The sequence below is a fragment of the Linepithema humile genome, chromosome 1, assembly GCF_040581485.1.
Source record: "Linepithema humile isolate Giens D197 chromosome 1, Lhum_UNIL_v1.0, whole genome shotgun sequence".
Classification (NCBI taxonomy): domain Eukaryota; kingdom Metazoa; phylum Arthropoda; class Insecta; order Hymenoptera; family Formicidae; genus Linepithema; species Linepithema humile.
In genome coordinates this window covers 39,597,337-39,616,045 of record NC_090128.1, presented here as the reverse complement: position 1 = coordinate 39,616,045, position 18,709 = coordinate 39,597,337, and the positions used below count along the sequence as shown (strand labels likewise).

Below are 18,709 nucleotides of genomic sequence, written 5' to 3'. Positions count from 1 at the left end.
TACAAAAAATATAATTTTACAATTTTATATTCATTTATTTTGATAAAATATATGTGGAAGCAAGAAAAGGATATATTACGTCGAATACGCAATATTTTATGTTCAGTTGCTGTGATCTTGTAAAACAACAGATTTAAACATTTTATGTTGATCTCATCAACTTATATCTTATTTTATAATTATTTTTTAGTTGTTTTAATTCAAAATTATATTATTTGCTTTTTACGTCAAATTACATATTAACAAAAAATAATCCATTTTTTTATCTTTTTATCGTATGATAAAGTTATATATCAATTATAATTTTTGTGGTGGATCGTGAAAAATTATATCTATACCATTATTTTTGATTATTGATTGATACTTTAATTGATACATTTTATTTCTTGCATTTTATACTTTCTGAAATACTTTTATTATTAATTTCAGGTGACTAAAACAATATTACGACACTGATAACTACCAGTTGGATAAAAAATTGAGATTGTATTGTATTACACCTGTGAGAGATAAGTTCTCTAGAGAATCATGATTGATATTTTTATCATGATCAATTTTATTAATCCTATAAATTATTCTATTTATTCTACAGTTAAGTCACTATTGGATAGAGATATTGCATATTATTTTGATTTATGGATTAGGTCTCATAATTTCAGGTAATAATATGATTATTCACATTTTAAATCTGCAAATAATTATTTATTTTGTCTACCTTTTTTTTTGATATTACACTCTTGAAATGTGGGAAACTATTTATGTTTATGTTTGTTGAATTATATTCTTGTGGTTTATTTAAAACTAATGTAGAAATGGGAATCTATGTAATTAAAATGATTGGGTTGTGTAGATCTTTGCTACAATGTTTCAATTTGGCATATTTGAACAATGCGTGTATTAAAATTAATCTGAAATGAAAAATATCTTCTGAACAAAAAGTGTGCCTTATTAAAAGTATATTAAGATTTGCCGGATACGCAAATTACGTATATGATATGTTACGCATTTGAACTTGTAATGACGACACGAAAAGCTACAATTGTGTGAGTCTAGAATATTCTATCGAATGTTTCACATATGGTATGAATAATTTTTAACGTAATTTGTATTAATAATATCAATATTAAATTAGAAAAAGTTGATTTCTTTCGACGGTGCTTTATTAAATGTCCGTCACAGTAGTGATCCCGTTCGAATTCTTTCCGTTCTCGAAATCCGGCGAGATTTGTCTGTCATGACTATTCTTAAGAATCCGGGCATCGACTATTATTATTCGCGGTTTCTGCTAACTCAAATTGATCCGATAACCAAATGATCGATCATGGCGAACGATTTTTCGCGAAGTCCGGCGTGTCTGAAGATCCTGCCGTTGGTGTCTTGAACGTTCAAGATAGACGACCAAGGGGTTATTCAGGTTAAACGATGAGATTACTGCAGTCTACTTGTTCGTCTTTTCAGAAAAAGAATGGTTTATCTTCTTATCGGAGGCCTAGGACAGATGAATAATTAATCATAATGAAATTACAGACGCGATTAACTTAACGGTAACTAAAACGGGTTAGGAGATCAATAGAAATTATTATATATTATTTATTGCGCATTATGCGAGTAATATTTGAAGATAAATTTACGGTAAACAGTATATGCACAATAATTTCGAGCTAATAATAATTTATATAGGATATTCCAGATTCGACGCGTTATCATTTATCACATGATTAGTTGTGCTGTTAATTTGTCGTTTTTTATCTTTTTTTCTATCTCAATTCTAACTAATTGTTTTATATATTTAATAGACATATGATGTTTCTTTGATTATTTTACAACATCATCTTCAACGGCAGATTGCGCTGCATCTGTCGAAGGAAGAAATGACTTCTCGAGTTTCTCGTTCGTCGCGCAATGTCATTTCGACCTTTCCCATCGCGGTTGCGTATTTCGAAATCTGCTTCCAATTTCCGCTCGAAAAGTCTCGTATAAAAATGGTCGATCCACACGAAAACTTTATGCGGTTATTATGTGATTCAATGCTGTTAGAAGAGCTTACGGTAAATATCTGTTTTCTAAATAAAAATAGGAAAGCATTTATTAAGAATCTTTAAGAATACACTATCTAAAGTTTTACACGTTAAGCTAAAATGTATAATGGATGTCTGACGTTTCAGCAAGACATTTAATTTTAAATTAGTCGGAGCACCTGCCATTTCGCATTGATACGACCGCTCTATGAAACATTAGATATTGGGCGGAACGTGCAGTTTCCGGAAAATCTGGATGTCCCCAAATTGACACTTAGAATCCGATAACTTTGCGTTAATTAATGCCGGAAAAAAGTTCTCTTTTTGGTTTGCTCAGTTTGGATCGGAATGTAATTAGTTCTTGGAATCAAGGAGAACATGTGACATTCGTTATTCGCGGAAAGAAAAATTCAGAAACTATTCTCTCGGTAGCGTTAAGCAGAAGTTGTGCGACAATGTTGGTCAATATTATTAATCAAAGGATCGCAACTTTGATCAAAAGCCATGGAACTTTAATTTCAATTCGAAACTCGGTGACTCTGGAAATGGTCGCAAACTTTCTTCTTTCAAAATTACCTATTTTATTCTCGGTGGAAAACTTAGTTTGATACGTGAGACATTACATGCCATTTATAATTGCTTCTTAAAGTTAACCGGTGACAACACTTTTACGTTTATCTTAAATTGTAATTAAATACAGCGATTTTCATAGAAAGCTCGCATGAGAGTAATATTTAAAAAATAAAGAGATTTTTTGCAAGTAATTTTATTATTTCTTTGTCGATTCGTCTTAAGTTTACAATTTTTTCTCAATATTTTACACGAAATACTTTTTTATTTAGCGTAGGGACAATTAAAAGCTTAAACTGGTTGAGGACCACTACTGAGCTGTACAATATTGCCCGACCGGACTTACATCGCCATCGGGAACGCCTTTCTCTTTTCTCACGACTCTCCTGAAAAAGTCACGTCAGAGCCAGTCGACTTCGATTCTCTTTACTTTCCCTCTGCTTCAGCATCCCCTACGTGCCGTACGAGTTTTTCTAGAAGTTACCCGATTGCGCGGCGTTCACGACAAATTATTTTCCGGTTTGGTCGAGCGATCCATGCGATGCTTCCCGTCCCTGAGATGCCTTCTTTAGAATTCGCTTTTCCAGTGCCGGTGCAAAGTCCATATTTTTCGAAGGACTCGTCTTCTTCTCATCACCCCCGTCGGTCCTCTTTAACACATTCAGTCCCAGATGCGCGCTTCGCCAAATTAGCTTTGTCAGCTACCTTAACTAGCTACATAGTTTATACACCCCCGCTGCACCTTCGAATGGTGAGACTACGACTTTCTTGCGAATCGACCTTGCAAAAATGAGGTCGGACAATGGAGCTAGCGAGTTTTGTCTTTGTCAGGGCCGCGCTTTTTTGGCATTCGGGACTAATGACGCTGCGACACTAATTTTCAGGTGACTTAGCATTTTCGCGCCGCTGGTTATTATTCGGCCCATTTTCTGAGAGCAGAACGATAAAGTTGCAACCTGATGAACAAGGATTTTCAATAAAAACTTTAATGTTTTACGTAAGGGACATACTTTTTCGGTGAAAGGATTAATCGAACGTGATTATGAAATATAAAATTAACTGCGATTAATGTACTTATTTTGTAATTACGCTTTGATTTTATATTGCAAAGCGCAATTCGATTTAAAATTAGAGAAAATATCTAAATAAATAAAATATTGATATTAATATCTGCTAAATATTCCTTTATACAAGTTTCATCATGATAAAATAAATATTAAATATATCTCGTAAATTTGATTATACATATATACTTTGGTGTATAATTTGCTCTCAGGAATATTATTCACGTAGATGGAAATTAATTATAAATATATAAAACGCATTTCACATATAAATACTTCAAATTCTTTTCTGCAAGTTCGTACATCTCTTACGCGGTACAATTTTTTTTTTGCTTGATCATGTTCATTGAAAAATTTCTTTGAAGCTTGGCAGCTATTGCAATCGTGATTTAAAGCTGCCCGATTTAAAAAGGCCCTTTCAGGGAAGATCTTTTTCTCGAAGGAACCGTGTGCTCGTATAAAAGCGAAAACGGAGAAATCTTTGATATCGCTGCTCGAAGAGGCATTAAATAGCTACTTAACGGTATTGAGTACACCGTAATTATCCGCATTGAATCTTCAAAACCATTTCTTAAGATTAGAAAATCTTGATAAAAATTCTTCGCTAAGCAGAATAGCTGTTTCATCTTAATTATGTGTATATTCACTGCTTTTACTGATTTTTAATTAAACTCTATTTTTCCTTATTTGTAATAAAGAAAGTTAGATCATATTTATGAGCGTATCTGCAATTATTCTTTATTTTTATTATTTTAAAATTTTTTAACATATATCGTACATCGATAACTTTGTGACTTTTGTTACCGACTTGACGGTGATCTTGGGTGCGACAAACTACGTTTCGTCAAGTATCTTTCGCTTTTCGCACGTCGAAGTGTTAACATGTGTGCTGTGTTCTCTCTATGTTTTCCTAAAAATACATATATATTATAATTTCATCGCGATTATGGTGACAGACGATTAACGCAACTTAAGCGATTTTCAAAATAATGCAAGGTATGTATGTATATAATAAAATTTTTTAAAATATATTCTTATATAATTTAAAAAATATTTTTAATGGAATTTTTTAAATTTTGAGGAAGTAAGATAAAATGTATTTATAGGAAGTTGAGAAACAAAACGACGTGGATATTACCTTCGACAAACATTTTGGCAGCTCAATGATCCCAATCATCAATGAAATTGTGTAAGATAACAAAATATGACACGCAAACTTGATGTGCAAAATAATCTATGTACAACATATTACAAATTTTATTAAACGTTAGCATTTTATTTGATTTAACTGAAAATTGCTGTATCAAAACAATTAAATATACACAATTAATTATATTTACAGAAATTTCTCATATTAGTAAAAAGTTACAAAAAAACATATTAATAAATTCAAAATAAATTTCAAGTTATTCTTTTTACTTTCAAATTATAGCCAATTTCGTAATATCATATTTTACTTTGTACAAAAATAATGATACTTTAAAAATTATATGTTTGTAGAGAGATCATTTTTCACAAATCATACAGTTAATTATATAATGACTGTGAAATGCATATATGCTTGATAAAATTTATCTATAAAAATTATACTTTAAAGTATTGTTGTAGTACTGTTAAAGTACTGTTACGTCATATTTTTCACGAAAAATAATTTTAATCTCATTACAATGCGCTGTTGAATATTTTTGAAAAACAAATTTATGCGTTATTTTAATTAAATTAAAAGTTTGTTGGTTTATTACTACGCTGTTTGCAGTCTTACATGAGTTTGTTTTCCGTTCTACATTCGCAGTTAATAATTGATATGCCTTCCATTCGCAAAACCATGTGCTTTTATATTCCTTTATTACTCCAGACATATTAATTAAGACTGAGCAAAGGGGAGGAAACATCGTGAAAAATAAATTACATCAGAAAGGATTAAAGACTTCAGGTCCGGTTTTCATTCAGTGCAACCCTTCATTCGCTTTCTCGTTTTGAACTGTATCCCGCTACTAGCGCCGAAAATGGTGCGCGCTGGGATTATTTGCTGGACCGTAATCAAAGCGTCCATCACACACAGAACGCCGGGCTAAGGTCTCGCAAAATGGAAGTCTTCGCGCAAAGGGCCCGAGCGACGTGGACATGGTTGATGGAGGACAGGACTAGTACGGTTTGTTTAAACGAAATGACGCGAGGCTCGCCTGACATATACGCGGCTAGGAAATGCAATTTCTCTCTTCGGACTCGTCGAGACCGGGAGCTACAATCAAGCCGACAACGCACAGCTCTCGACGTTTTCAACCTGTCTCTTTCATCGACGAGGCGGCTCTCGTCGCTTCCTGTTCGCGTACGAAATATATCTGTGGCTCGTCGCGATGCGCGCATCTACTGAGCAAAAAAAAAAAAAAAGAAAACACCGAAATAAAGGAAAAAGAAGATTGAAACACCGCCAATAGTCCTTTCTGTATTTGCTTTTTCACTCTCGGTTCCTCCGTTTACAATAATTGACAATGTCTCTCTTTTACTTGCCACATTTTTATCGCATATCTTTTTCATTATTTTTATGTAGCGATACTTTATACACTTTAAAAGCGAAATGTTTATTCGAAAATTGATGAATAATCGCAAAAATTCAAAATGATGAACTTTCTCTCGACATTCTTTCCAACAAGATGTAGACTCTAGATTCATCAATCAGAATATGTCAGTTAAATTAAGATCGCGACTAGTGGAAAACTTTGTATAAAAAATTTTTTACTATTCTCTTATATATGACGTGTACTCAATCATCGCGGAATTTCTAAGACAAAGAATTCAAAGAATCCACTACGTGAAAATGAGGTCGCGTTATCTTTCACAATTATCCGTTTTCCTCTCTTTGTGTCCAGTTCTTTTTCACAGTTGGTTTTGCGAAAAAATTGTTTGCTCTCCTTTCTTACAGAATTCTTGCGATTCTTTGTGCTGCCACGAACGCGATGGAAACGCGAATGACAGATGTAATGCAGCGTCACGTGAGAAGCCTATCTTTTCCGGAAGACAGCAGGATGGGGGTTCGAAAGCTTTTGATTAACATATACCGTAATACTTATATATATAATCGAATAAATAATTATATTGTTTGTTACGCAAGATGATCGTAAAATTATATTTACAATTCTTATTACGATTATATATTTTTATACAATCTTTCCTCAATTAAAATAACGGATATACTTATACATTGAGATTTAGATAACACAAATTATTCACTATCATTGATAAATTACATGATTACGTGGAAAGAATAATATAAAGAATTAATATACGCAGTTTGTCATTGCGATTTATCATTAATACCATTTTCCGGATTCAATACTTCAGTCGATAAATACAATTCAATTAGCAAAGTGTGGGGGATTCAATGGATTAATGAATTATGTAAGAGACTATCAGAGCACTTTCGTAGAAAAAGCTTTTCGCGAAATATGGTATCGTGTACGATATCGGCGAAGTGAAGGCCATTTAAATTATATCTGTCTTTTCTCCATTTACGTTAATTACTGGAATTGATCAAGTATTTTAATGTGTAATCTTTAATTTTATTCCATGAATTTTATGCGAGACGTATGAGATGCTGGATTAAATGATATATCGTATTACATTGACAAATTTTATTTCAAAAATGTAGAAACAATAATAATTTACAAGTAATGCAAAATGCAAAAAGATTTTCTTTAAAATGCAGTAACAAGCAATGAAATTTCTTATCTTTATAAATTGTATACTTAACGATTGTTGCATATTTATGAAAGTTTTGAGCGCAACTACTTCTTCCGGCTTAATGAGTCTGTCTTTGCGTCACGTTTCGCTGAAATTCGAGAAGATTATTCTATTCTGCATCCATTTTACATTCACACTTACGTCTCAGACATGGACTTGTCGCGATACCATATCACGGATCTAAGTACATTTTCCATGTCGCGTTGCGGTAAAGTCTCTTAACGCCCGTAGACATTTCCTGTTCTACTACCGTAGCTTCGACCGAGTTTCAGGTTCGTTAACTATGCCTTCGCGTTAGATGAAAGAAGTCGTCGTTATTGCCAGTGTTCTCGGTACCATTACCGCGACGCGGAGTCGCGCGCGGATTTTTGCCTCGGTATCCATATTTAACAAGGAAAACTTTGCAGGCCAAAACTTTTGTTCTTCCGGAAGATTAATCACGCGGTACGCGACTTCGTCATTACGCGTTTCCTCTTTTCTCGATGCACCAACCGGCTTTTCCGTTCGCGAAATAATACGCTCGTCAAATAATATTGTAGCACGTAACGCTGCGTTGAAAAATCATTTCTGCACCTGAAAAACTGGAGAATATAACAAGTCCAGTTTGTTCATAATTTCCTATTTTGTGAAGCGCCGGAGATAATCTTCTAATTAAGCATCCTAATCGTTTGTTCGAGCGATGTTTCTCCTTCCAGTTATTTTTCGCCCTGGCCGTTCCTCTGGATGATCCGGAATCGTCGATGTCGGTGGCTTTATTTTTCGAAGCCGAATACAAGTTGCCGACGAATGTGATAGATATCGAATTGCCGAGTAAAGACGGCGATGACAGGGCTAGAAGGAACACCGATCGACGGAGGACCATAAATCGTACCATGATTTACACCATGCTGGAATCGAAATTTAAATCGTTAGTAACTTATGATAAAGTGTCATCTTGTTTTCATAATCAATTTTTGTAAAATGTAACGTATTTTCTGTTTTACGCTTTTTTCCTAACTTGCTAAATAATTCTGAAATAACGCTTTAATATACGGGAATCTGACAGAAAGTAAATTTTCGCCTTTAAGAAATACTGTAAACAATAATAGTCCACAGACGGCAGGACAGGGTAAACACTCTTTTCGTAGAGATTTGCTTAAAGGAGGCTTTGGTACATCCTCGATTCTGCCGATAACGCCGGTTCGCTCGAAAATCCTCACTTCCGTGAACTTTCCACGCACGCAAAGTTATGCATACAAATTTCCCGACCTAATATGCAAATTTCCGCGTAGTGCACATGTCGAGGAGCTTATCAATACGAGATGTTATCGGTTGAAATTTATATAATATAATTCTGAACGGGATAATTAAGACGCCTTGTTATTAGTTCCATTTTATCAGCATCAATATTGCAGTCTTAAAAGGTAAAAAGAAAGATTACATTTTTTAACGTTATGTACTGCATCACTATTAATATTTCACAACTTTTTTTTTATTCAGCATTGTTGTCACTTTACAGAGATAGATGGCATTTCTCGAATCGCCGATAATTTAATCGTCGCAATCGCTCGGCGATATCTAACAACTACTTTCCTTGATTCATCTTATCTGCCTCGAAGATTGATTAGTTGCACTCTTCGCTGATTCCGTTCCGAGCTGTCATTCGTTCCCTTAACGGGATTCCTTCAATCAGCGTAACATGAGTGCGCGAGCGCATTGATGATTTGTATGTACATATGTCTATGTGCATTTCAGTACATAAGTGCAAAAATGTTGTCCTGTGCACTTATACCTGACGATTAAATATTGCCATTTAATATTTAAAAGACATGTTATTCTGTTTACTTGATTTATCGTATAATTCGATCGCTCTATGCTTGCTAAAAGAATGAAAACTTGTCATATCATGATGCTTTCAGGCTAATGCACGGGAGATCATTATGCACCAGACTGTACATAGGCACGGTCGTTCGGGAACGCGTGACATTTAAATCGAATCCGACAAGTACCAGAAATTTGCATATTGGCGTCTACGCTCAGATCGTGGTGCACACCGAGTCCCACGGTGATGCTGATGGGGACGTTAGAGGCTTTCGCAGTCGCTTAACGCTGGATCGCTATTAGTCTTTGGTGTCTTGAATGAGAGATGAGCAGTGAATTGGCAATCAACATAAATAACCGTTCTTTCAAATTTGCTGCACAAAATCGAAAGTAATTTTTATTCAATTTCTGTACCTATTTATAAAAAGAATTAATTTTATTTTTCTCTCCATCTAACATTTTTTTTCAGAGACTAGAAGTAAAATTTGTTAAAATTCGTGACAATATGCGACATATCTAAATGTTATCAGGATTTGATATATTTCGAAATAGACGTAAATATTTTTTTTTAATTTTCTACAAAATTGGTTTACAATAATTCATTTATTTCGACAACAAATAAATTCAGCGACTTCTGTTGAAAAAGTGTTTAATTTCAATCGCGATAAGCTCAACATTCCGTAAAATGTATTTTCTATAATTAGATACGATTATCAATCGCTGCCTAGCGATTTAAATATACAAAAAAAATGTTTTTTGTTTGCCGCTAATTTTCTCTTTTTTATCAGTTCTTTATTAGCATACTGTCATATTGACAATTTATCCATTATGATATTGCTTTTCTCGTTTACAAAATCACGCGGGAAATCAGTATTCGACTTAAAGAGGCAGGATTTCTTAGATGTCTATTATCGACGACACTTAGAGATCGAGACAGCCTTTTCGTGAACTCAATCCAATTTCTCTCTCATTCGTCACTCTCCCCATTTCTTCCGAGGAAGAAAAATGTCAAGTGTCGGAAGCAAATAACGTATGTCTATCTGTGACGGATAAAAGCGGCAACAATATACTATACATTTATATGTCTACACGTCAGAAGCGCAACGAGGATTGACCTGATAAAAAAGAAAAGATTTCTATGAGATAAGTATTTTCTAGTAGAATAAACATTGAAGCTCGCGAATATTACATTTATGCGCATATTACAAAACGCTGAACTCTGCATCTAATTCTTATTTTTTTATAATTATTGTAACGTAAATTCAATCGACTTTAATACAGACAAACTTTGTATTGCCAAATGCAATATTAATTTGGCTAGTTGTCGAGTCAAAATCGATTAGCAAATTTTTTGTTAATTGTTTTTTGTTATTGCGAACATACTTTACCTTACGCTGCATTACTCTTCATCGACACTGCACGCCGCATCGTCGCATAAGTTTCTCAATTAGCTGCCAAAGGCGTTTTAAATGACCGAACTTCCGGAACACTCCGTATACTTATGCGAAAATGTGCGGACACTTCCTGTCCGCGACACGATTGCTCTTAGGAACACCTCATTTGTCTCGCCAAACATCATTCATCGTACCGGGCGATGACGGAACATTTGCTCTGCTTCAGAATGGGCTATCCAGGACGTCAATGCCTCCTCAGATCTATATGTGAGACCAAGCGACGAGACGTGCACATTCACAACGGGCTTCTTGGCGATCTACTGCGTATCATATTCACGTGAGTCATCCGTCAAAGATCCTTTAGCATACGCTTTGTCTTTCTACGCGAAAAAGGTGTATCTCATTTCTCTTAAACCTATTTTTCATTTTAATATAAAAAGGTATTTCTGAACATATTGTATATTTCTTAAGTGAAAAGTCTATGTAGTTTATTAAATAATTTTTTCAAAGTGTTAATAAATCAAGTTTTATCCGCAAAACAAGGGAAAAAATCTAATTTGATAATTTACAAAATTTTTTATGTTGACAAATAATTAAATTTTAAGATTCATTTTTGGTTTAGCACAGCAAAACCATCCTTTTAATATTATGTAGAAAAAATGGAATGTCTTTACTTTTACTTTAAAACGGATGCTTTTGCTTTTATCTTCTGACAAGAGCACCTGCTTCACTTTTATTCAAATGATCATTGAGTACGGTCAGAAATTTTTTGATGAATTCAGAATTCCTAGCAAAGGTTTCATGACCAAACGAAAATATTCTCAACCTTTTATTCAATATCTTCTTCTTCTCTCACAATCAGTTTATCTAGCTGATATCAAAGTCAAAATATGATATAAGATATAAGAAGCAAGATGTAGCACAATTCGATAATATTGCTGCGTATCATGAAGATCTACGGAAAAACGTCGTATAAATGATTTTTAATAATAATTTTCTATTTGTAACATAAAATGTTAAAAATGCTAAAATGTCAGAAAAATGTTAAAAATAATATCGTGTCGTTTCGATTGATGGCGCGCGAATATAATATGTTATACAAATAAAAAAGATATTCAATTTTTATCGGTATTTTTACAACGAATAACATCGTGATATGTTATTGATATGCAGTTGGAATGTAAAGACTCGATATAAAATAAAATCATTGTTAACGGAGTGAAGAGAGAGAGTTTCGTAATCGATATCCATGAATTAAAACCGATTGATTTCGAATTATTGTTCATGTATGTTGCGCGCGAGCAGAGTTTCGGCGATTTCGATCAAAAAGCTCGTCGTAAAGCTCACGTAAAATTTTCTCCGTAGACCAAGTTCATCTGCACTCGAAGATCTTCGCCAGGAATACATCGACGCGGAGAATGTTAAAGAGTCGGTGGAATGTCTGAGAATGTACTCCTGTGAACTCAACATTTACGACTTCATAACTTTTCCGGAATTGTGAAGTTTTTTTTCCCGGGAAGTGCGTTGCGCGCGTACAGAATTTTCCAAGGGCGCATCCACGTAGAAGAGCAACCTTATTTTCACGCGACTTGAATATTTCCGCTATGTCGGTGCATGTGCGCTGTAAGGGCTGCTTTTGTGCTGATTCGGCACAATGTTCAAGTATATTTTTGCTGCTTCTGTATCACGATCTTTGGTATAAAAATAAATAAATAAAAGAATCACGGACGCCTGTGAGAGATGATTGAGGATTGAATATTTACACTAATATATCTCCTATATATATTGTGTGCGTACACATACTCTTAATCTATGTAAGAGAAGATTGCGCTGTGGATTGCGCTAGTGATTTTGTTATATGATTTTATAATGTAAAAAAGATTGATAGAACGGACGAAGGATGTCTATTGTCTATAAACAATTCACGCGCAAAGGGAGCGCATTGCTTATGAATCTCTAAAGTGGCTAAAGTTTCTGCGCACTCGATAAAATGCTCGACTTTACTTTCGTAGGTGTCAGAATTCTCGCGACTTCTCTCTATCCATAGCGATTGTAAAGTTTAGTGCATTTTTTGGAACTTTGAGTATAAACCTGAAAATTTTACACTTTGGTTCAAACTTTTCCGACGAATTTCTTTATGAAATTCTATTTGGCCAGTTATATTTGAATTATTATTGAAGGACGTCTTTGTCGGACGATACGCGGTTTTCTTAGCAACTTCCTTCGAGAGAAGATAATCCAGGAAATAAAAAATTAAAAATGCTCCAACTTGAAAAACATGCTGCAAAAGTTTGTTTGACAAAAGTTTGATTTCCATGGCTTGCTATGATAAGAAATAACAGAAAATGCAAAATTTTTTAATATCTTAAGTCATTAAGTCTTTACATAATTAATTTCTGATTTTATTATTGCATGTTTTAAATTAATAATTTTTTAATCCAGCTTGTAAAAATAATTTAGTATTATAACAATAAAGTAGCGATATAATAATTTAATAATTAATATCTGATTGTCTTCAGAAAATTGCGTTGTGTTGTTATCACAGTGCGATCGTAAGACATAAATTTTTTTAAAAGGATTTCCCCAGTTGGCACTGAAATAACTTCAACGCGGCCTCGCTTAGTAACAGATACAAAAGTTAAGGAGAAGAAATGTGGCAATAACTCTTATTCTTCGTCCATTTGAGATTTACGATCGCACGGCAATTACAAGTATATAAATACGTTTGCCCGCGATAATTCGATAATACGGCGTTCGTCGTTTCTCCGTTTTCGCCAGCTTTACTTCCGCACTGTACGCAGAGGTGTTCTTGGTAGATAATAAACTGCGAACGAACTGAGGATATACCCGAAGGAATTTTGGCTTGCTATATCGGCGCGCAAGACCGAAATAATTGTTTTTAGTCCGTGCGTATTTTCGCGGTGCTTTGAGAATCTAATAGTTTCATGAAATAAATGCATCAAATAAAAAAAAATATACGCGGTAAAATTTATGCGGGAATATGAGACAAGATATTTTATAGAAGAATAAAAACCGTTTCACCATAAATTTTTTATTTTAGTGATTTTGCATATTTTTACAAGATTGATTTATGATATGTATAAAGACAAAGATGTATTTCAGAAATAATTGACGTTTTAATGCAATTGTTTATAGATATATCATTTACAATATGTATATACTACACATCTAAAAACATCTGCAATCAAGAATATTCGAGGTCCTGTTGATAGGGATTTCATCAAACAGACTAAATCGCTGAGGTTTCCACACGTTAGAATATATATTGCATTCTGTCTTCGGCAATACGTGAACGATTTCCAAAGACTGCCAATTAGAGTGTTTATTTCGTGAAAGTGGCACGGTAAACTGCGACGATTTTTCAAGGATCACGCGAGGACTCCAATCAAGTCGAAGAGTCCCAGCGGGCATTGCGGTTGGTACTTGGAACAGCTTCCATTGCGGCCGACTAGTTCTGCCTCGACAATATCTTGCGGCAATTCCTCGTGCCTCGAAGTACTTGGACTGGAAACATGATTCCTTAATATAATTGAACCGCAAAGACCTGTCGTCTTACACAGTACTTCGCAATTATTGCACAAAACATTAAGACAAAATTTCTCATTTAACTGCGAGACAATAATTCTTACAAAGAAAAAAAATGACAAGAAAGATAAACATTCGTTACGGGTTTTTGATCTGCAATAACGAACACTCTAATAATTAAGCTTGCAGTTAGAGTTCTATTAAAAATAAATCCAGAGAGCTTCAATACATACTTCAATTTCATCGAAGATTACAATGCAATCTCTTCTGGAAAGTGTCTGCAATCTTTTCGGTAAATTGGTCGAAAATCTCCTCGCGAAGGCGTAAGCCTGATAATGCATCTGTGTGTCCGCGGATAATGAACTGGGAAAAAAGGTCTCGGCCTCTTTTTGCAATTTTGCGGACGATTCTTGTTTGATCAATTTTTTCCCTTCCATTTCGCCCGGAATGCAACCGCGATGATAAAAAGAATTCATCGCGCATAGTAATTGTCATTTCAAGAGAAACGGCTTCGTCGGCCCAATTTTTTATACCGTCTTTTGTTACAGCGCGCAGCTATACGATCGGTTTATTGAAGTTTTATTTCGCCCTCGCTTTTTTTCTCTCTATACCCTTTCGCCAATCCGCCCTCCCCCTTCCTTTCCCCTCCCCCCTCGCTGTCTCACTCTATGCAAGCTCCCTTGATGAGAGACGATAAATCTTGAATATCCTGCGTGCTGGAAACAAACTGAATAAAGAATATTTTTCTTCACGGTGATATTTCTCGGGCTTTTTTTTAAGGACTGAGGATGCAGCCCGCATTCTAGAATATTCGAAGGACGCGCACCGCTCCGCTTTGACTTTCGTTTGAGGCAACGCTTCAAAAGTTTATTACCGGCTTTATTAAAATTTAGGAACGCCGTGCATAACTTCACGACTTCGTTGCTTCGTATTTGCAAACGAGATGTTTTTGCCTAATGAAAAACGCTTATCAAATTCTGACTGCTACAAAAATTTTAAAATATAACGTATATTAAGTAACAATAATGACAAAAACGACGCAGACTTGTATTTTAATTAAAATAATTTGCTTAGGTATCAATGTAATAAATTATTTCGCCATCGTTATCTAATTCCGTTTTTATCGATCCGGTTTCTCGGGTCTAGCAATTGGCGAAGGCTTTTCTCGACCGCAATAGTTTACCGGAAAGGGATGGAGCTTACTCCTGTAATTCCCCGTTTCTTCTGGTAGTCAAAAAGATGAAGACGTATCCGGGCCGGGCGTAATAATGCATCAACGTACTAGCTACGAAAGACGCAAAACGAGCTCCCCTTTTGTGTTCTTTTCCCGCTGTACTTGCGCATAACGTTTTCTGGTTTTGTGCGAAGCCGTCCGTGCATTGTCGCGTACCGGCGATGAAAACGACAATGGACCGAGGTTGCGTATCTCGAGTCGAGATACAAAAATCTTAAAGAGACGACCGTTCCTTTCCTGTCATTTGTCCCTTCATGCGCTGCGCCGCTTCATCCGCAGCAGGACGATCATTAACAGTCCTGTCTTAACGTTTCGAAACGATTGCAGAATTGATAAGATTTAATCGCGATTTCCGCGATTCTTTGTATTATGTAATAGTTAAAAATATTTTATACAGCTGTCTTAATAATTATGCCCTTTGCGAGCGATTATTGCTGCGCAGTTCTCGGCGAACAATACTGCGAGTTTTAATTCATTTACGTGCATTCGCTCCAACGCAAAGTTCATTTGCATAATGTAAGGGAAGTAAGAAAGATATGAAAGACTACGAGAAAAGTTCCCAGGCGCTTACATCGTTTCGCATTCGCGATGTGCAATTCATCAACGCATTATGCGATTGTGCGCTATAGGCAGGAAACTTCTTGTTCGCGGGTGACGTCGGTGACGACGACTACAACGACACGACGGCGACGACAATGTAGTTTTCGCCCGCGGGTTCCTGTCCTTTATTCATACGTTCCTGGTTGGAGAGCTTATTTGCCCGCGAGAGAAGCGGGTCGAAGCAGAGTAGAGCGGATGCACGTCTCTCTATAGGGTAGGCGAGTTTGCTGCGAGGAAGCCAAATTTGCTTTTTCACGGCGCGTATCTACTCCAATTTGCAGCGCCTTGGAACGCTGTGTCCGACCGAGGAAAAAGAGGAGGCCCGCGAGCGGCGCTTCTATTCCTTCTTTCTTTTTTTTGCTCAGAAAAGAGGAAAGCATCTCGTCTGCATCCTTTGGCTTATTTTATGCGCCACAATCGACCAAACAATACTGTGTAACGGGAGGGTGGGACCGTGAGTTATTAACCGAGATTTCCAAACCTTATTTCTGAGGACGACGTACAATAAATTGTTAATTTTTTAATGCAACAATTCACTTCTTGAAATAACAAAAATATGGGAAATTATTATCAGATTGTTCTTTGGCTATTATTAAGCATCAATAAAAGCAGCCGAAAATTGGTGATTTTTAATTTCTCAAAGCGCAATTCTTATTAAAGCTTTTTTTCTCACATTACTAGCAGCAAAAATTACCTTCCGTTTTTTAATATAAAAAATACCTTACTTGCCTCTAGCTTATAGAACTTTTTTGAGAAAGGTTATTTAAAAAATTATAATTATTAAAACATTATGATATTGCAAAATTTCAGTCGTATGCCAACAATAGAGCTCACCTGAAAAGCACGTGCATAATATCGCCGATCATCCCGTTGTGTTGAAGTGGAAATTCCGAGGTCTCGCAGATCGCTCTCAGCAGACACTCTCTTCCGGGATAACCGGAGCTACGGCAGAGGGAAAAATCAAGAAAGCACACGGAGAGACGAGAAATCCGGGGATATGGGAAACAAGAGTGGATCGTACGGGCTCGTCGTTGCCTGTTTACTTTGCGCTTTACGATTCTCTAAATACCGGATTGAAGATTCGTGTGCATACGTAATTCGTACATACGTTGCGCTTACGTGCGCACGCGAGAACACACATACACGGGTCGGGCGTGTAACGCAATTCCCAGGCGCCCCCGAATGCTCGTAAAATGGAGCCGGGAGCGCATTTGCCTCGAACTTCCACTGATTTCCCTTCTGTTCCGAGCGTCGCGACGCTGCAGCGCGTCTCGGTGAAACTTTTTCCGAATGCGTGCCACGATCAGCGCTGATTTCTCGTAATAATCGGCGGCAACGAGCAATTTTATCGTACTATGTATCTCAGTCGAGTCGCTTATGACGCACTATGTTCGCCAGAAGCTATTTTATTCCAAGGAACGGTGCGCGCACACGTCGGACGTTGGATATTATGTAAGAGCGGAATCAAATACGATCCAATCAGAAGTAGAAAGATAGAAACGATATATTTTGCCGTGAGTAAGAATTTACAATTCGAATTTCTTTCGTTTGCGTTGAATTTCGCTATTTTTTTTCAATTTAACGGCAGCTTTATTCTGCAAATGATTTACTCGAATGTTTCCAATCAGAAGAGATATTGCCAGACGGTATCATAAGTAGTTTTAGATTAGAAAAAACTTCAATATCGTAAGACATCGCAAAAAGGAATTATATTGGGAATTAAAACGAAGAAGACGCTTGTAACATACGGTTATTTGTTTGCGAACTTACCTCTCGAATTTACTTTCTAGAACTCGATAGATCGTGGTTCTGTCGATACTTCGCCTTCTCTTTTTTCGTTCCGTCCAGGGTTCAAAGTACGTTATGTTCAGCGGTAAACTGTAGTTTGCTTCGAAGAAGTACGATAGAGAGATCGAATTCAGCGGATCTTCGAGTGGCACTGAGAGAGCGACGAAGATCTGCGAGAAACGTTAATTGCGTAATCGTCGCGTGATTCGTTTCATTTCTATGTCAGATTCTCCTCGAAATTGAGAAAGTTTTAAGAGAACAAGATCTTATCTTCAAGATCGCGGTAATTTCAAGCAAAATGTTCTAAGAAAGTACTAATTCCGTTATATAATAAAAAATTATTGCTTTTAATATATTTCGCATTTGTATCGATAAATTGCTAATACATATGTATTGTAAATTTAACATACAGTACTATAATTATCGTTTTAGATAAATGTATATACTTACGCCCATATTACTGCTTGTTGGGAATGTTAGACTTCTTATGGGCCGATGCAAAATTTCTGCAATATCTGAGTTTGCCATTTTCGATCGCGCATCGTGAAATATCAACGACAAGCTAAGTGTAAATAATCTGCAAATAAATAATAAATTAATAAATTTGTGTTAACATAATAAAAATTCAATGTGTAGTTAGTAAATAAATTATTACACACAAAAATTATATTATTACGATATTATAATAATTATATAATTACATAAAAGGGAAAATATCGATTTTTCGAGCTTACAAAATCACTCGTTGGCAAAACATAGCAGCACAAATACTCAGACGCTGTTTCAATCTGTCGACTTTATGCCGATTTCAACTATCGCGATATGTTTGGCGATGCCAGAACATGCAAACCGGTCTGCAACGTCATTCTGCACAGTTCTAAGTGTGCGAATGTTAACTGACGTGCACACGAAAATGTTGTCGTAATAATTAGACTGCCATCTTTGCAGACAGGA

The 18,709-nt window shown here is 35.6% G+C and overlaps 2 protein-coding genes across 2 annotated transcripts; one reads left to right on the top strand and one right to left on the bottom strand.

Annotated features, from left to right (window-relative positions):
* The first annotated feature begins 4,517 nt into the window (after positions 1-4,517).
* On the top strand, positions 4,518-12,315 carry LOC105677955 (uncharacterized). Its single transcript, XM_012376872.2, has 6 exons — positions 4,518-4,648; positions 4,759-4,841; positions 6,576-6,684; positions 8,089-8,300; positions 10,814-10,924; positions 11,953-12,315. Exons 2-6 carry the CDS (start codon positions 4,816-4,818, stop codon positions 12,086-12,088), a joined length of 594 nt encoding a protein of 197 aa, XP_012232295.1. The 5' UTR covers positions 4,518-4,648; positions 4,759-4,815; the 3' UTR covers positions 12,089-12,315.
* A 1,471-nt stretch (positions 12,316-13,786) lies between these two features.
* On the bottom strand, positions 13,787-18,348 carry LOC105677945 (uncharacterized). Its single transcript, XM_012376862.2, has 4 exons — positions 18,206-18,348; positions 17,738-17,925; positions 16,802-16,909; positions 13,787-14,112 (listed from the first exon to the last, which is right to left on the bottom strand). Exons 1-4 carry the CDS (start codon positions 18,281-18,283, stop codon positions 13,977-13,979), a joined length of 510 nt encoding a protein of 169 aa, XP_012232285.1. The 5' UTR covers positions 18,284-18,348; the 3' UTR covers positions 13,787-13,976.
* Between the last annotated feature and the right edge of the window lie 361 nt (positions 18,349-18,709).